This window comes from Triticum aestivum, chromosome 1B (genome assembly GCF_018294505.1).
Source record: "Triticum aestivum cultivar Chinese Spring chromosome 1B, IWGSC CS RefSeq v2.1, whole genome shotgun sequence".
Taxonomy (NCBI): Eukaryota; Viridiplantae; Streptophyta; class Magnoliopsida; order Poales; family Poaceae; genus Triticum; species Triticum aestivum.
This window is the reverse complement of record NC_057795.1, coordinates 335,447,471-335,465,059: the sequence shown is the minus strand read 5'-3', so window position 1 is coordinate 335,465,059 and position 17,589 is coordinate 335,447,471. Positions and strand designations below refer to the sequence as shown.

Sequence of the window (17,589 nt, the reverse complement as noted above, 5' to 3'; positions counted from 1 at the left end):
TTGCCGTAAGTTTGGTAGCAAGATACCAAAGTAATCCCGGCAAGGAACACTGGACAGCGGTCAAGAATATCCTGAAGTACCTGAAAAGGACAAAGGACATGTTTCTCGTTTATGGAGGAGACGAAGAGCTCGTCGTAAAGGGTTACGTCGACGCTAGCTTCGACTCAGATCCGGATGACTCTAAGTCACAAACCGGATACGTGTATATGTTGAATGGTGGAGCAGTAAGCTGGTGCAGCTGCAAGCAGAGCGTCGTGGCGGGATCTACGTGTGAAGCGGAGTACATGGCAGCCTCGGAGGCAGCACATGAAGCGATTTGGGTGAAGGAGTTCATCACCGACCTAGGAGTCATACCCAATGCGTCGGGGCCGATCAAACTCTTCTGTGACAACACTGGAGCTATTGCCCTCGCAAAGGAGCCCAGGTTTCACAAGAAGACCAGGCACATCAAGCGTCGTTTCAACTCCATCCGTGAAAATGTTCAAGATGGAGACATAGAGATTTGCAAAGTGCACACGGATCTGAATGTCGCAGATCCGCTGACTAAACCTCTCTCGCGTGCAAAACATGATCAACACCAGAACTCTATGGGTGTTCGATTCATCACAATGTAACTAGATTAGTGACTCTAGTGCAAGTGGGAGACTGTTGGAAATATGCCCTAGAGGCAATAATAAAAGTATTATTATATTTCATTGTTCATGATAATTGTCTTGTATTCATGCTATAACTGTATTATCCGGAAATCGTAATACACGTGTGAATACTTAGACCACACTATGTCCCTGGTAAGCCTCTAGTTGACCAGCTCGTTGTGATCAACAGATAGTCATGGTTTCCTGACTATGGACATTGGATGTCGTTGATAACGGGATCACATCATTAGGAGAATGATGTGATGGACAAGACCCAATCCTAAGCATAGCATAAAAGATCGTGTAGTTCGTTTTGCTAGAGCTTTGCAAGTGTCAAGTATCTCTTCCTTCGACCATGAGATCGTGTAACTCCCGGATACCGTAAGAATGCCTTGGGTGTACCAAACGTCACAACGTAACTGGGTGACTATAAAGGTACATTACAGGTATCTCCGAAAGTAGCTGTTGGGTTGACACGGATCGAGACTGGGATTTGTCACTCCGTATGACGGAGAGGTATCTCTGGGCCCACTCGGTAATGCATCATCATATTGAGCTCAATGTGACCAAGGTGTTGGACACGGGATCATGCATTACGGTACGAGTAAAGTGACTTGCCGGTAACGAGACTGAACAAGGTATTGGGATACCGACGATCGAGTCTCGGGCAAGTAACGTACCGATTGACAAAGGGAATTGCATACGGGGTTTGATCGAATCCTCGACATAGTGGTTCATCCGATGACAACATCGAGGAGCATGTGGGAGCCATCATGGGTATCCAGATCCCGCTGATGGTTATTGACTGAGAGAGTCTCGGTCATGTCTGCATGTCTCCCGAACCCGTAGGGTCTACACACTTAAGGTTCGGTGACGCTAGGGTTATGAAGATATGTATATGCAGAAACCCGAATGTTGTTCGGAGTCCCGGATGAGATCCCGGACGTCACGAGGAGTTCCGGAATGGTCCGGAGGTAAAGAATTATATATAGGAAGTGCTATTTCGGGCACCGGGACAAGTTTCGGGGTTATCGGTATTGTACCGGGACCACCGGAAGGGTCCCGGGGGTCCACCGGGTGGGGCCACCTGTCCCGGGGGGCCACATGGGCTGTAGGGGGTGCGCCTTGGCCATCATGGGCCAAGGGCACCAGCCCCTATAGGCCCATGCGCCTAGGGTTTCCCCCTAGGAGGAGTCCTAGTGGTGGAAGGCACCCCTAGGTGCCTTGGGGGGGAGGGAAACCTCCCCTAGGCCGCCGCCCCCCCTAGTAGATCTCATCTACTAGGGCCGGCGCCCCCCCCTTGGCACCCCTATATATAGTGGGGGGGGAGAGGAGGAGAACACACCAGCCCCTGGCGCCTCCACCTCCCCCCGTTACGTCTCTCCCTCGTAGTCTCGGCGAAGCCCTGCTACTGTGACGCCCTGCATCCACCACCACGCCGTCGTGCTGCTGGATCTTCATCAACCTCTCCTTCCCCCTTGCTGGATCAAGAAGGAGGAGACGTCTCCCGTCCCGTACGTGTGTTGAACGCGGAGGTGCCGTCCGTTCGGCGCTGGTCATCGGTGATTTGGATCACGTCGAGTACGACTACATCATCACCTTGCAAGCTTCCGCACGCGATCTACAAGTGGTATGTAGATGAAAACTCTCTCCCTAGACTCGTTGCTTAGATGAACTCATAGATGGATCTTGGTGAAACCGTAGGAAAAATTTTAATTTTCTGCAACGTTCCCCAACATTTTGTATTACAAAGAACATGGTCCAAAGATTAAAAGAGATGAAACTATCTAGTAATAGCCTGATCCTTGACCTTGCAATCTACTATAATGTTTGAAACATTGATGCTAAGAATGACATTCTAATTATCTTGTAGTGGCTCACTTTGCAATCAACATCTGAGCCATGCATCGTCAATTTATCTTGGTCATCTACAAAAATATGAGATTAGTTAGTTACAATACAAAAATCAGGTTAATAGAGAAGTAAAATGTAAAGGAGTACCATACAAATGTTATTTACCAATAGTAAGATTTATATATGGATCTGGTTAATAATCTGAATATAAGAACGTCTTCAAAATGAAATTTGTTAAACAACACTACAGATTATGCAGCCTATATCGAGTACAATTTGTTTTGGATCTTACATCAGCTCGAAACTAATATGAACTATCACTATATATTTTTAGTTTCTAGTCTATTAAAAAGGACCAAAATGCAAAAAAGCAAACTACAGATATTTGCAATGTCAGTACAATCATCCAGCAAAGAAATAACAATAATACACACATGCGAAAAGGTCATCACCATGCTATGAAGTACAAGCACAGAGACTTAGTCTTCTTCCTTACTTTGTAAACTAAGCGCTCTTATATTAGTTTACATAGGGAGTACTGTTACTTATAGTGTCAAACAACTTTCATATTACAAGTTCAGGTGGGGACATCATGACACACTCTCTTAACTAAAATGGAACCCCAAACAGCTCAAGGTTGAATGTAAGTGCAGAACCATCATGTAGTAACAAGTCAGAATTGGTTACCCCTGCTCTAGCTTGGAGATCGAGGGGTGGAGGATCAATGTCCTCCTGGTTGATCACCACGAAATTATTGTCACTTCCTGATTAAAACCTGAATGCTACAGAAACATGTGAGCACAATACTTGCCAAGAGAGAGAGCATGGGTGCACGCTAAGCAAAATACCATATTTCTCAATACAGTGATCTTCTTGACACATTCATCAACTTGTTATCTCTCTCTAGAAACCATCTTTTCTCTTCGTTCAATGTTTGAGCAGAAGATCCTGCATTTATTTCAGTTAGAAACTTAAGTATCTGTTAAATGGTTCACTTCAGTTATGCGACTAAAATAGGAAATCTTAGTAGGTTTGAAATTAGCATGTGCTGCTGCGTGGGCAGGGACAAGTCTCAGTGAGGATGTGATCCATGGTTGTTGTAGCTTGTAAGATGCCGCCGACAAGGAAAAACAAGGATGGGTGGAGTCAGCAGTGAACATTACCATGTAGTCATACTAATACAGAATTGTAGATGCACGAGAGACAGAATATGACCTGCTATAGTTGAGGAGGACGGATGCGTCGTGCTTGAGTGGTCCCCAGCTGTGCGTAAGAACAACGGCGACATCTGCATCTGCAGCCGAGCAGAGGAACGGCCACGACGATGCCTTCCCGAACGCGACGAGGATGGGCGGCGACGCCGTGTGTGTCCATAACACGCGGGGAAAGTGGCGAGGGAGGAGGGCCTGGCAGAGGTTCCTCAAAGAACCGAGGGCGAGGGGACGACGGCCGTGGTGGGAACCCTCGCTGCCTGTTGTGTCTCGATTTTTTTTGGCCTTTGGTGTGTCTCGGTTAGGATAAAGGCAAAAGAGCAAAACACTTCATGCGCGAGAGGTTAGCGTCAAAAGAGAAGGAGGTGGGTACGGAGTGGTTAGTGCTAAGAGGGGATGGTGGGATGTTCAGCCAAACAACACATTGTATTATTTCGTTGTTGGACATACGTTGCTAAAAGGGGTTTTTTGTTGTAGTGCCCGGCCCGTATTATATAGTCAGGCAGACGCCTAACCTAGCCGTTACTGCATCGTATGGTTTTGCACCATCGTTCCAGATCATTGCGCCGTCGCGCAAGTCTTCTCCATCCCTCCTTTCAACATGCACCGTGAGAAGGGACAGCAGGCCTCCAGAACCCCGCCTCTCGTGATCTTGTATGGGAGAGGGTCGATCAGTTTTTTCGGGAGCGCACATGTGCGACTGCTGGCAGCTACGACTTCGCCAATGACGACCTCTTCCCCGACCTCGGCAACCTCTTCCTCAACTAGATGGCCGGCAACGTCAACGCCAACGGTGCTGCTCCCGTCGCATCGTATGTAATTATGTCCTTGTTTGAGTTTGTGCTATTCAGGTTTCTATTTTGTGCCCTAGAATTGATCTGTCCATCTACTATGCTAATCCGCAAGATTAGTTTAATCTCTGTTATTGTTGTCATGATTTACTTTCTGCTTATTCAGATTAAATCTCGTAGTAATTTGCTCATATGTTCAGCATATACATCGTGACATTGAGCACTCAATCAACGAGTGTCTCCATGAATCTTCTGTACCACAAATACCACATGCAGTGGATGGTGACATATATCTGTGACATCGGACATCTTTGGTAGGCAGAGATTGTTTAGCTGATCGCCAGAGAAACATTCTGATTTTACCTTGTACTTGAGTATTCCACATCAACTTCCAAGCTTGTTCTTCACCAAGTGAGCTCGAAGAACCAGTCATCCTATAAATCCAAGCCTCTCGCGTGTACTTGATAGTTATCTTAATGGTAATCATCATTTTTTTTCTCAAATACGCCGAGCAGCGTATCATTGCATTGATAGGGGAAAGAGAATTACAGGGGGTGGGTGCCTGGCCTCGTACACACGAATGGCGAGCCTGCGACACCTGGAGGAGTAGAAGGAATGGGGTTGCTCAGCCCCAAGACAAGCTAAGGCTTAGGTTACAAGCGTATGTATGTTCATCCCTCGAACTCCTGCCGTGGCCCAGGAGCGAGCTTCGTCCTTGATTGCTTGCATAAGAACCGGGGCGGACGGAGTGATCTTGTCAAATATGACGGCGTTCCTGTGGTGCCAGATCGACCATGCCATGAGCGCAGCAATGGTGGGAAGCCCTCGTCGCCAAGATGTCGGCGTGAGCAGAAGAGTCGAGGAAAGTCAGTTGAAGTAATCGACGGAGCCGTCCGGGGCTCGAGTCTCCGAGGAGCACCATGAAAGGATTTCATGCCAGGTAATTCACGCGAAAACGCAGCTCACGAGGATGTGTCGCAATGTCTCGGGCTCTTGGGAGCAAAGGAAGCACTCCGGCTCATGCGGCAGACCACGTCGGGCGAGGCGGTCCGTGGACCAGCAGCGGTTTAAGGAGGCGAGCCAGATGAAGAACTGCACGGAGGTTGGAGCGCCGGTTTTCCAGGTGAGACGCCAGAATTCCGAGGTAGTAGAACCATGGAAGAGCGTGTTGCAGCAAGAAGAGGTTGAGTACTCTCCGTTTTCGATCCAACGCCAGTGGATGCGGTTAGGTTGAGAGGACAGCGCAACATGCCGCAGGCGACGCCAGGTCTCCACGTACTGGACTGTGGCGGCCGGTCCCAAAGCTCCTTGGATGTCTAAAATCTAGCGCCGATCAGAGAGAGCAGAGGCAACCGTCCAGGTGCGTCGCAGTCGGCGGGGCACCAGGGCCACCAAGGCGGGGACGGGTTCCATGAGCGACTTGCCGTCAAGCCATGGGTCTTCCCAGAAACGGCAGGTGGTGCCATTGCCAATGGTCCAGGACGTGGAGGCAATAAATGGTCCAGGACGTGGACGTGGAGCCAATGGCCCCAACACGGCGGCCTCGCGCCATGCGGTGGCCCACCACAGCCGCCCCGCTCACGCCGGCCGCCCGTCCATCTACACCAACATTGTCCCCGGCTGCGTCAGGCGCGTCGGCTGCCTCAAGCTCGGGCATGGCTGATCCGTTGGTCGCTCATGCCTCGCTGCCCGGTCGCTGGCGCTGCTTTGGCAGCCCGGGTGCCGGTGCTGACGCGCTCGTCCACACGTCGTCCCACGCTGTCCGTCGTTGCCGGTTTGATCTCGGACTCCGCCGCCACCCCGCCTCTACAAAGCAGCGTCCCCGACCTCGCCCGCGATCGGCTTGATCACTCGCTCGCGGCCGCGATCCACCCCATCTACGCCAGGTGCCCAACCTGGCCCGTCAGTTGCGTGCGCCTCCGCAGGTCCCGTGAAGATCGTCCCCGAGTTCAGCGCGCCCCTCCACCGATCAAGCATCGGGCTGCAACTGCATCACCCCGTCAGGTAGCAGCGCCGCCGCCTGGTGGTTCTCCAAGTGGCTACATCGACCCGTGTGCTGCTGCTGTGTCGCCCCTTTGGACCACAGTACCGCGGCCGGTGGTCTACCGCCGCCCCGAGTACATTTGTTCCAGGCCGTTTTCGTGGTTGCACCGACCCTCGCGTTGCCGCTGCGTCGCCCCATCGGGCCGTAGCGAGTGTGGCACGCGGTCTCCACCGCTGCCTGAGGCTGTCCCCGCGGCTGCATCGACTTGTTTGCCGCCGTTGTGGTGCCCCTTCGGGCCATAGCGCCACGACCCGCAGCCCCCGCCGCCGCCCCGAGGTCTTCCTGCCTTCGCCCTGACCTCCCTGTTGCCGCCGCGTTGCCCCTTCGGGCTGTGGTGTCGTGATGATCCATAAGTATAGGGGATCAATCGTAGTCCTTTAGAGTGTCGAAGCCAACGAGGAGTATAAGGAAATGACAAGTGGTTTTCAGTCTGCAAGCATTGAAATTGTTGGCAATAAGTAGTTTGATAGCAAGATAATTTGTAACGAGCAAGTAACGGCAACAGTAAATAAAGTGCAGCAAGGTAACCTAATCCTTTTGTGGCAAAGGACAGGTCAAAACAGTCTCATATAATAAGCAAAGCGTTCTTGAGGGCACACGGGAATTTCATCTAGTCACTTTCATCATGTTGATTTGATTCGCGTTCGCTACTTTGATAACTTGATATGTGAGTGGACCGGTGCTTGGGTGCTGTTATTACTTGAATAAACCTCCCACTTATGATTAACCCCCTCACAAGCATCCGCAACTACGAGAAAAGTATTAAGATAAAACCTAACCATAGCATTATATGCATGGATCCAAATTAGTCCCTTACGAAATAGCGCATAAACTAGGGTTTAAGCTTCTGTCACTCTAGCAACCCATCATCTAATAACTACTCCACAATGCATTCCCTTAGGCCCAAAGATGGTGAAGTGTCATGTAGTCGACGTTCACATAACACCACTAAGGGAATCACAACATACATATCATCAAAATATTGAACACATATCAAATTCACATGATTACTTGCAACATGACTTTTCCCGTGACCTCAAGAACAAAGGTAACTACTCACAAATGATATGCATGCTCAAGATCAGAGGGGTGTTAAATATCATAATGGATTTGAACATATAATCTTCCACCAAATAAACCATATAGTGATCAACTACAAGATGTAATCAACACCATTAGTCACCCACAAGCACTAACCTAAGGTTCCAGTACAAAGATTGAACACAAGAGATGAACTAGGATTTGAGAGGAGAGAGTGTTGTTGAAGATGTTGATGGAGATTGCCCTCCCCAAGTTGGGAGAGTTGTTGGAGATGACGATGACAATGATTTCCCGCTCCGGGGAAGTTCCTCCGGAAGAGTAATATGTACAACTGTCCTATTTTTCTTGTCATTGAACAAGAATTCAAAGGCAAGGAATCAATATAACACTTCCGACCAATATTGTTTTTGTGTTGAATATAGCATATTTTACTGCTAGAAACCTGGGATTTGTGAAAAAATGGTCGATTAGTCAACCGGTAAAATCATTTAATCATTCGATTTCCATTTAAACTCTAATCCCCAGCCGACCGAGACACGAACGATAAGCAATATCCTCAACAACGTCTTAATGATTATTCATGTTAGGTGTAGTTGTACATGTTAACATTTTTAAGTTGGCAAACATTTTTAACATGGCATGAACATTTTTTAAATGCTCGATGGAAGTATTTTTAATTTGATTGTCGCTTTCTTATGGTTTAAACTATTCTTGTAATTCATTCTTCCATAGATTTTTTTGTTTTTCTCTCTTCAATTCATTTCATTTTGATAACACCACACCTAGCCCTTTTGCTTAGAAAGAAACATGTCCTTCGTTGTTTCAATTTTTCTTCATTTTTTTGAGGTAACACCACTTCTAGAATTATTTCTGCCTTAGACTTTTTTTCTTCACATTTCTTCATTTAGGGTAACCACCCTCCCACGTTTCTAGTTTAATTATATTAAAATGTATTCTTATTTGTTACCTTTTTTATTTCTCAGTTGAAACATGTTCTTTTCTTTTATTTTTTCCTTTTTAATTCTTTATTGTTCATTTCACTAATTTGAATGAACATTTTTCTTTGTCAAAATATCTATATTATTTTAATTTGCATGTAATATATTGATTTGGATTTTTTTAATGCAATAGATAAGAATTCCCTGTTATCTTTTGGATCGTCAAAAATATACGTGGCAAAGCAGCATGGTGATGGTTATGATGTACCTTTTTGCATGTATCACGTGTGGTCATGCTCATGCACGAAGAAATATATTCTAGTGCTAGTAGTACCTGGCTGGAGCAGCCATGTAGTTGTTTGCTGGGCTTTGATTGGTTGGGTTTAGGGCATTTTTAACTGATCCTCTAAAAGTAGTGGAGTATTCGGCAAAGTAAATATTTAGTGGAGTATATTTACTCAATTAAGTTTTAGACGGACCTAGCCGGTCTCTTATATTTAACGGAGTAAAATTTTGTTTTCTCTAAACTTCACAATTCTAGTATAAATTACAACTACATATTAGCACCCATATAGAAACTAAACATAAATTTGAATGTTGAAGCAAATCACGAATATAGTTTACAAACCGAATTCAAAGTCAACAAACCAAATTATTAAAATTTAAACACGTCAAATGGTTCAAATGTAGCAAATAGCATGTGATAGAACAACTAGGACTCGCTAAGACATTGCCACTGATGCTCAACAAGATCTTGTCGGAGCTGAGCATGAACTTGGCGGTTCTCAATCCTGCAATGCTCCTCAAGGAATGCCAAGATCTTGTTCGTATTATACTCTGGCTCAACCGGAGTCCCGTTGATGATGTACCAAAAATTCTTAGGCATATCTCTCTAGTCTTCAATGATCATTTTATGCAATATGATGCAACATGTCATGATCTGCCATAGAACCTTGGAGTTCCAGTACTCGGCAGGTCCACGAACAATTGCAAAGCGCTTCTGAAGCACACCAAAGGCTCTCTCAACATCTTTCCTAACAGCTTCTTGACACTGGGCAAAGTGAATGTTTTTGTTACCTTTTGGACGCGGAATTATTTTGATCAAGGTGGCCCATGGTGGATAGATGCCATCCACAAGATAGTAAAACATTGAGTAGTTGTACCCGTTGACTGAGTAGTTGCAAGCAGGAGCTTCACCTTTAATAAGCCTAGAAAACGGCGGTGATCTTGGCAACACATTCAAGTCATTGTGAGAGCCAGGCAAACCAAAAACTGAATGACATATCCAAAGATCTTTTGATGCAACTGCCTCAAGAATGATCGTTGGATCGTTGCACGGGCCTTTGTACAAACCGTTCCACCCTGCAGGACAATTCTTCCATGTCCAGTGCGTACAGTCAAGTGATCCAAGCATCGCTAGCCATCCTCCTACTTCACTCTCAGTCATTAGCCTATGGTGTTTTCCTCGGTTGGTGCTCTCAAGTATTCCCGGCCAAACACAACGATCACTACTTTAGTGAATCTTCGAACAACCTCCAAGATTGTGTCTTCACCAATGCGGACATAGCCATCGACTGCATCGGCCGAACACCCATATGCTAAGACTCGAACGGCTGCAATGAATTTCTTCAGAGGGCTTGCACTTATCTCTTCACATGCGTTTCTCTGAAGCTTGAACCAATCATCATATCTCTAAGTACTTCTCCGGATAGGTTGGATTTTGGTCAAAGTAGTCTCTCACGATCTTCGCATGACCCTCCGCTCTATCACTGTTGATGTGTATGCGGCCAAATTATGATACTCTCCTTGGCCGGCAAACATCATCATTGAAAATCATGCCTAAAAACGGTGTCAAAGTCATCGTCGCCTTCTTCCTCTTTGGATGACGACGAGTCCTCCAAAGCCATCTCCCTCAACCTCTTCATCTACAATTCAAACGGCTAGGTTCAATCCAAACGGCTCAGTTCATAAAGAAATGATAAAAAACTCACCTAGGCAAATCTTCGAACACTTGCGGTGCTGGTGGTGCACCGACCGGCCGATGTCATTCTAACCAAACAGGCCGGAGGCGGCGAGAGGGAATGACCTATAGCAGTGTGCAATCATTGTGAGATGCGTCAGCCGGTAGAAAAAGGAGAAGCAAAGAAGCAATCCGACGAATCAACAATGGCGACGGCGTTTCACCTTGATTTCAACGACCGTGACGGGGGCCGAACGGGCTTGACGTCGGGCAGAAGGGTGGCACAGGGCAGGGAAGGCAACGAGGGAACTGTGAGGCCGACGGGCTATCGCCGGGAGTCGCGCTGATGGATTTGCAAGGGCGTGGGGCGATGCGAGGGAGAGGCACGGCTTTTACTAAGCCGCCACACGGTAAAGTAAATTTAGGAAGAAGTTTGAGGAAACTACGGCGGATAAGGGATCGGCTAGATGCCGGTTAGAGGAGTAAAACAAAAATTTTACTTCTCTAATTGGTTATAAGGGACTATAGTAGTACTATGTTAGCAACACACTAGTACAGAGATCAATTGCTCAAGGATTTGAACTACAAGCCATGTATTCGCTAAGGTCTAGCTAGTATAGAGAAGGAGATGAACACGAGAGGAGGAAGATCCAGAAGCAGAGGAGGCCGAAGCCGTCCCATTCCTAGTCGCGTAGTCTGTAGCCCGTTCACTTGTATTTGTAGTCGGTGCCTTCCGTTGCTTTCCAGTAGCCCAGGCCCAATAGGTGCACCCAATGGTCTAGCCCATGACGAGAGTAGGGTCGGTCGCTAACATTCCCCCTTCCTTAAAATCTGGCTTGACCTCAAGTTGATGTCATGTCGAACCTCCTGGATCCCATGGTACTTGATGCTTCATGACTTCGTCGAGGTTGCGGTGGGTGCCGTAGCTGATGCGGAACTTGGCGAGGTTGAGGGAGCAGATCACACCGACTTGCTCAAGGAAGTAGTCATTGCTGATGTTCACTTGGTCACAAAAAACGTCAAGGTAGTAGGGTCGGTCAACACAACCATTGTCGGAGTAGAAAGCTGGAGCTGCAAGATCCCTCCTTCCTGTTACTTTAGTTTGAGCAAAAGATCTGAAGAAATAGAGAAGGGCCCAGATGCTTGGATCCCATGACAACTTCCCTTGACAAAACTCAAGGTCCCGGAAGCTCCTCATGGCAATAGAAACAAAGAACTAAAATGGCAAGTTTTTGGCGTGCCAGCACAACACACTAAGTAAAGTGACCATGTAAATTCCCAAGCAACACATTCAAAATCATATTGTGTAGCAGCTTCCAACATGAGCCTTTTGCAATTTAGGCAACTGAACTCCACCAAGAGGATATGTGGTACTAGGACATCACCCCGGTGCCACGGAAAATACAACTCAGGGTATGTTGCGGCAAGAGCTTTTTGCTCGGACTGGTTGACAACATCCGAGTTTTTCAAGTTAAACAACCATGCAATCTTCCATTGGATATGATCCGGACCAGACTGAATAACATGCCCAGTTTTCAGCATCATCTGGTCCACACTTAAATATCTCTAGAAACTCAAATCCTTGTCATGCAATGGAGAAAGCATGCCTAGTTTGAAGTGTGTCCAGAACGCGATGGTAACAATAACATATGCAGCAGGAATTGATAGACTGTCACCTGGATCCAAAGTCAATTGCGAAGCTTGGAAAGTTAGCACCCAAGGAATCACAATCGGAAGCAAGGCATTTGGTTGAGCCAGTACAGAATAATGAGTCAATTTTATGAAAACTGGACACTAGAAGTTGCAGGCCTCGTTAGTAGACACTGAATAGAACACCCAAGCAATCCTCCATACCATCAAGTAAGAAGCACTAGCATGAGAAGATTTACTAATCACCATCTTAACAGGATAGCACTTAGACATGGACTGCAGATATGTATTGTCAGGAACAGAGCATGCATGGGAGTAATCAGCTGGGATACTGACAATGATGTTGAAACTAGATATCTGCCATGAGCTCATTTCTGTGGAAGAAAATGCAGTGGTCTGTAGCATAACCAAACATGCAGTAATAGGTCTATCTTCACTTATCCTCCAAATCATTAGTTGCATGGAATGGTGACCAGGAACATGCCGCACCGGTGGAGACCAGGCTTTCAACTCAATTGAAGTCCATGAACAACTGAGGGGTAGAACACAAATAGCTGCAGTTACTTCAATGCTAGATAGGTACTTGGGACCAGAAATTGCTTGCTGTCCAGGATTCCAGGATAATGTCAGTAATTCCTCCGAACTGTACCGGATACCGACAAATAAGCCAGTCGTGACAACATGAGTTGTAACAAGTAGCTTGCTACTTGTGTCAAATCCATTTGTGTGTGACCACTTAGCCCATCCTCCAGTCAACAGGTAGAACCTAGAACAACCAAAACTCCAGTCTCCTACATCCCATGGCCATTTTAGTAACTTATAATTCATACTGGGAATGGGTTGATCTGCCACTAATACTACCTTGTGGAGCCTTTTTTTGAGACTTGAAAACTCTCCACTGACCCAAATATTGCTGAGCACTAAGATTGCCAATAACAAACAAAGCATCCAATTCCTTTGAAGCTACGATGACATGTGGTGCAAGTCTAATTATCGAGGCAGATTCCCGTTGAAACAAATTTTGAGTTGGTGATCATGTAAGTGGTGACTTGTCCTGCTCCTTGGTGACATTGATGTTGTCGTTATTGTTGAGCAACTGGAACATGTTGACCTTCTGGACATGAGCACTCCTCAAAACTGCAGCACTTAGTGGCATAATACAAGAGCAGAAATAGGCACACACTATTCTCGTGGGCGGACATACGCTGAGTGCAGATTCTGGTGATTCCATGCTGGTGTCTTGGTCTAAACTTTCTGTAGAACACCGGGAAGACGCTGACATAGGAACACTTTGGAACACGCTGATGGCACGTGTGTACGGCTTGAAGTGGAGATCATCCAGGCAAACCAATGGGGTGGCAACACTTGGAGCGAGTTTGATTGCTGTTGACACCTCCACAGCGACAGAGACAACAGTTGTAGCATTGTCCCCTCCTGGGCTCGCGGTCGAGCAGGTGGCGGCCGACGCGTCAACGGAGTCCATGTCACCTGATGTAGAGGTGGGGTTTGGCATTGAGATGTCCATGGCCATTGCATCCGCTGCCCCTGGCGCTGGAATGATGGTGGTGGAGTTCGCCGCTGTTGAGCAGGCACCCGAGACATCCAGTGCGGTGGTCGGCGTCAAGGTCGAGGCCGCTGGCTCAAGACCGACATGGTAGCGCTCGACGGCGCTGACGGTGACCTTGGACGAAGCTGGTGTTGCGGCAGAAGCAGGCGCCGACACTGACATGATGGCAGCGCGGCTTGGGCATTGTGTCAAACATGTGGTGGGCATCCAAGCAGCGAGGACGTTGGTGTCTTTGTTCTCAATTGTCTGGCGCGGCGCATCCTCTTCCTCCTATTGTTGTTGTTGCTGCGCGAAGGCTGATGTCGATCTCTGAGCAGAAACCACCACAGATGCATCAGTAACAGATGTGTTTTCGTCCGCCATAGACACAGTTGGGGTCGATGTAGTCGTTGGCGCATGGTCTACGTACCCGTGGTACCCCGCGCATGCAGACTGTAGTGCTGCTGCAGCGGCAGCCGACACCTCCGATGCTACCGCCGCCGACACCTCTGAAGCCACCTGAGCCGCGATGGCTGTAATACGGGCGCTAAACTCGGCGCGATATCGTGCCCGCTTGTCCCGGTCCATCCACTCGGCAAGGCATCGCTGCTGCAGGTCCTCCACCGACGTGAACGCTCGATCACGGTGGCCAGCCCAAGCTGATCCCCGTGACATGGCTGGAGATCGATTAAGGTGTGGAATTTTGTGTGGATTTTGCATGGAGGAATCGGTTGGCTCTGAATACCAATTGTTAGCAACACACTAGTACAGAGATCAATTGCTCAAGGATTTGAACTACAAGCCATGGATTCGCCAAGGTTTAGCTAGTACAAAGAAGGAGATGAACACGAGAGGAAGAAGATATATAAGCAGAGGAGGCCGAAGCCGTCCCATTCCTAGCCGCGTAGTCTGTAGCCCGTTCACTTGTATCTGTAGTCGCTGGCTTCCGTTGCTTTCCAGCAGCTCAGGCCCAATAGACACACCCAATGGTCTATCCCATGACAAGAGTAGGGGTGGTTGCTAAGAACATCTCTAGCAGACCCCTTAAAATCGCAAACTGTAAAACTGGGATGAGGGTTGGTAAAAAAAATACATTTTAAGGGTTTATTTTAGCTACGACTGAACAGATACCATAAAACAAACTGTAAAACTGAGATAAATAGGTCCTTCCTCAAGTCCGGCCGATGCCGCCCCTTCCTCCAGTCAGCCGCGCTGGCCACGCCGGTCACGCCCAACCCCGCCGGTCGCGTCCCGTCGCCCGTCGGCCGCACCCCGTCGTCCGCCGGTCGTGCCTCGTTGCTCGTCGGCCACGCCCCGTCACCACGCCAGCCGCGCCCAGCCTCGCCGGCCACGCCCCGTCGCCTCCGACGTCCGCGCCTTGCTCTATTGCCAGCCGCGCCGGCCGAGCCATGCCCCTTTGCCTGCCGCGCCGGGAGGATTCCGGCGGCCAGGCTGAGGCCATGGGAGGCCATGACAATGTGACCTCGTCCAATTCGAACCGGCGGCGATCGATTGCAGCGTCTAGCGGCCTTTTCCGGTGTGTGGTGATGACTTCCGGCGAGTTTAGGGCGGATTCCGGCAAACTCCGCGACGGTGTGCTTGCTCCGACGAGGTTTGACCGGTATAGGGGGCCCTTAGATTCGGCCTTCAAACCTCCAAATATAAGGGTTTCGATTGTGCATTTTCGGTGACCCTTAAAAAATTTACGTGTTGGACCACTTTTACGGTTTCTGTACTGCACAATTTTTTTCAACCAAAACTGTAAAACGCAAAAATTATGCGGGTTTGACCACTTATACGGGTCTGCTAGGGATGCTCTAACATACTACCTCTATTCTGTTGCTGGGCTTTGATCGGGCTGTGTATTGTAATCAACTGAAACTTAACTTGGGTCAACGAGCTACGTTGGATGTGAATCAGACGTTCCAGAGTAAAATTGACTGATACAAAGAAAAAATTCAGGCACCTGAGCTACAGGCGCTCTGCTCCCGCACAAAGAAAACTTCGTGCGTAAGGCAAGGCAGAGCACCGCACCTACCCGCGCCGCAGTGCCTTGCATGCATGTCCATGACCTGGCAGGTGATGCGAGGAGCCTGGCCACCGGATAAGATTAACACGCCGAGCGAAGCCGCCGCGGGTCACATACACTACACGTACTACATATGGTCGCGCGCGGTGGGTGCACGCCGCACACGCAGGGCTTGGCATGCACGGGCAACCGAGCCTCCTGACCAGACGTGAGACGTGCCACCGCTCTGGGGCGTCCTCCCGCACACGTGTAGCTGCCGCGGCTCCAGCCGCGGCCACGTTATAAGCCACGCGCGCACGCGGCGGCCATCCTCACAACTCACACACTACTTTCGTTGGCAAGAAAGAAGCGTTGAGTTGAACAGAGAAGAGCGGCTTGCTTGCTTTGGTACGTACGTACGTCGGTCAGGATGAGCACGGCGGCGCGGACGACGGGGCGGCGGGGGTTCACCATGGGGCGCAGCGAGGACGCGACGCACCCGGACACCATCCGCGCCGCCATCTCCGAGTTCCTCGCCACGGCGATCTTCGTCTTCGCCGCCGAGGGCTCCATCCTCTCCCTCGGTACGCACCCTACCTAGCTACGAGCACCCATCCGTGCATCGTGCATGCCCAGTTTCCACCGCACCGTGCATCTATGTAGACTAGCTTGGTTAAATATCGACGGTCTCAAGACGTACGTGTATGCGTCTGTGTGCTTGCAGGGAAGCTCTACCATGACATGAGCACGGCGGGCGGGCTGGTGGCCGTGGCGCTGGCACACGCGCTGGCACTGGCCGTGGCGGTGTCCGTGGCCGTGAACATCTCCGGGGGCCACGTCAACCCGGCCATCACCTTCGGCGCGCTGCTCGGCGGGCGCATCACCCTCGTGCGCGCCCTCTTCTACTGGATCGCGCAGCTCCTCGGCGCCATCGTCGCCTCCCTCCTCCTCCGCCTCACCACCGGAGGCATGGTACTACTATCTTTCTTCGATCATCCTTGCGACCACTATCTATCTAATTAATCGTGGCATAAGCTAATTAATTAATTAATCTTGTGATGGTGTTCGCAGCGGCCGCCCGGTTTCTCCCTGGCGTCGGGGGTGGGGGATTGGCACGCGGTGCTGTTGGAGGCGGTGATGACGTTCGGGCTCATGTACGCCTACTACGCGACGCTGATCGACCCCAAGAGGGGCCACGTGGGCACCATCGGGCCGCTCGCCGTGGGGTTCCTGCTCGGGGCTAACATACTCGCCGGCGGGCCGTTCGATGGCGCTGCGATGAACCCGGCGCGGGTCTTCGGGCCGGCGCTCGTCGGGTGGCGGTGGAGGCACCACTGGGCCTACTGGCTCGGGCCCTTCCTCGGCTCCGGCATCGCTGGGCTCCTCTACGAGTACGTCGTCATGCCGTCTACCGATACCGCCGCCCACGCCCACCAGCCACTCGCGCCGGAGGACTACTAGCCGCCACCGCCAAAGCTGCTGCTTCAAATCCTTAAAATCCAACACCTGCAGCTATCCTTTATCACATATATACGTAGTATGTTTGCTTGTTTCTACGTACGGTACTTTGTGGTTAATAATGGAGGGTGGCCCTGCTGTGCATGGTTGCCCCGTTCGTGTATATTTCCTAGGTGATGTTTGCCCCGTTTGTGTAGTAATAAATTCACTGCCTGCAATATATCTTCAGCTGTGTTACTGTTTTTTTTAGAATTTGGGGGGACCTGAATATATTGCTCAAAGGGCTGCTGTGGCAGTGAGTACAGAATTACATAGGCATGGTGCAACGTGCAGAGAGGTAGGGGCGCCATGAGAAGGCGTCCTCCTTGTCTTGTGAATGCACAAGACGCACAAAACGATGAGACCAGAGATCCAAAAGCAGTAATAAAGCTCCTAAGGGTTATTACAGAGTTT

At 49.2% G+C, this 17,589-nt stretch overlaps 1 protein-coding gene across 1 annotated transcript; it reads left to right on the top strand.

Moving 5' to 3' along the window:
- The first annotated feature begins 15,994 nt into the window (after window positions 1-15,994).
- On the top strand, window positions 15,995-17,373 carry LOC100859959 (probable aquaporin TIP3-1). The gene is made up of 3 exons (XM_044512502.1): window positions 15,995-16,262; window positions 16,403-16,650; window positions 16,750-17,373. Exons 1-3 carry the CDS (start codon window positions 16,109-16,111, stop codon window positions 17,137-17,139), a joined length of 792 nt encoding a protein of 263 aa, XP_044368437.1. The 5' UTR covers window positions 15,995-16,108; the 3' UTR covers window positions 17,140-17,373.
- The last annotated feature ends 216 nt before the right edge of the window (window positions 17,374-17,589 follow it).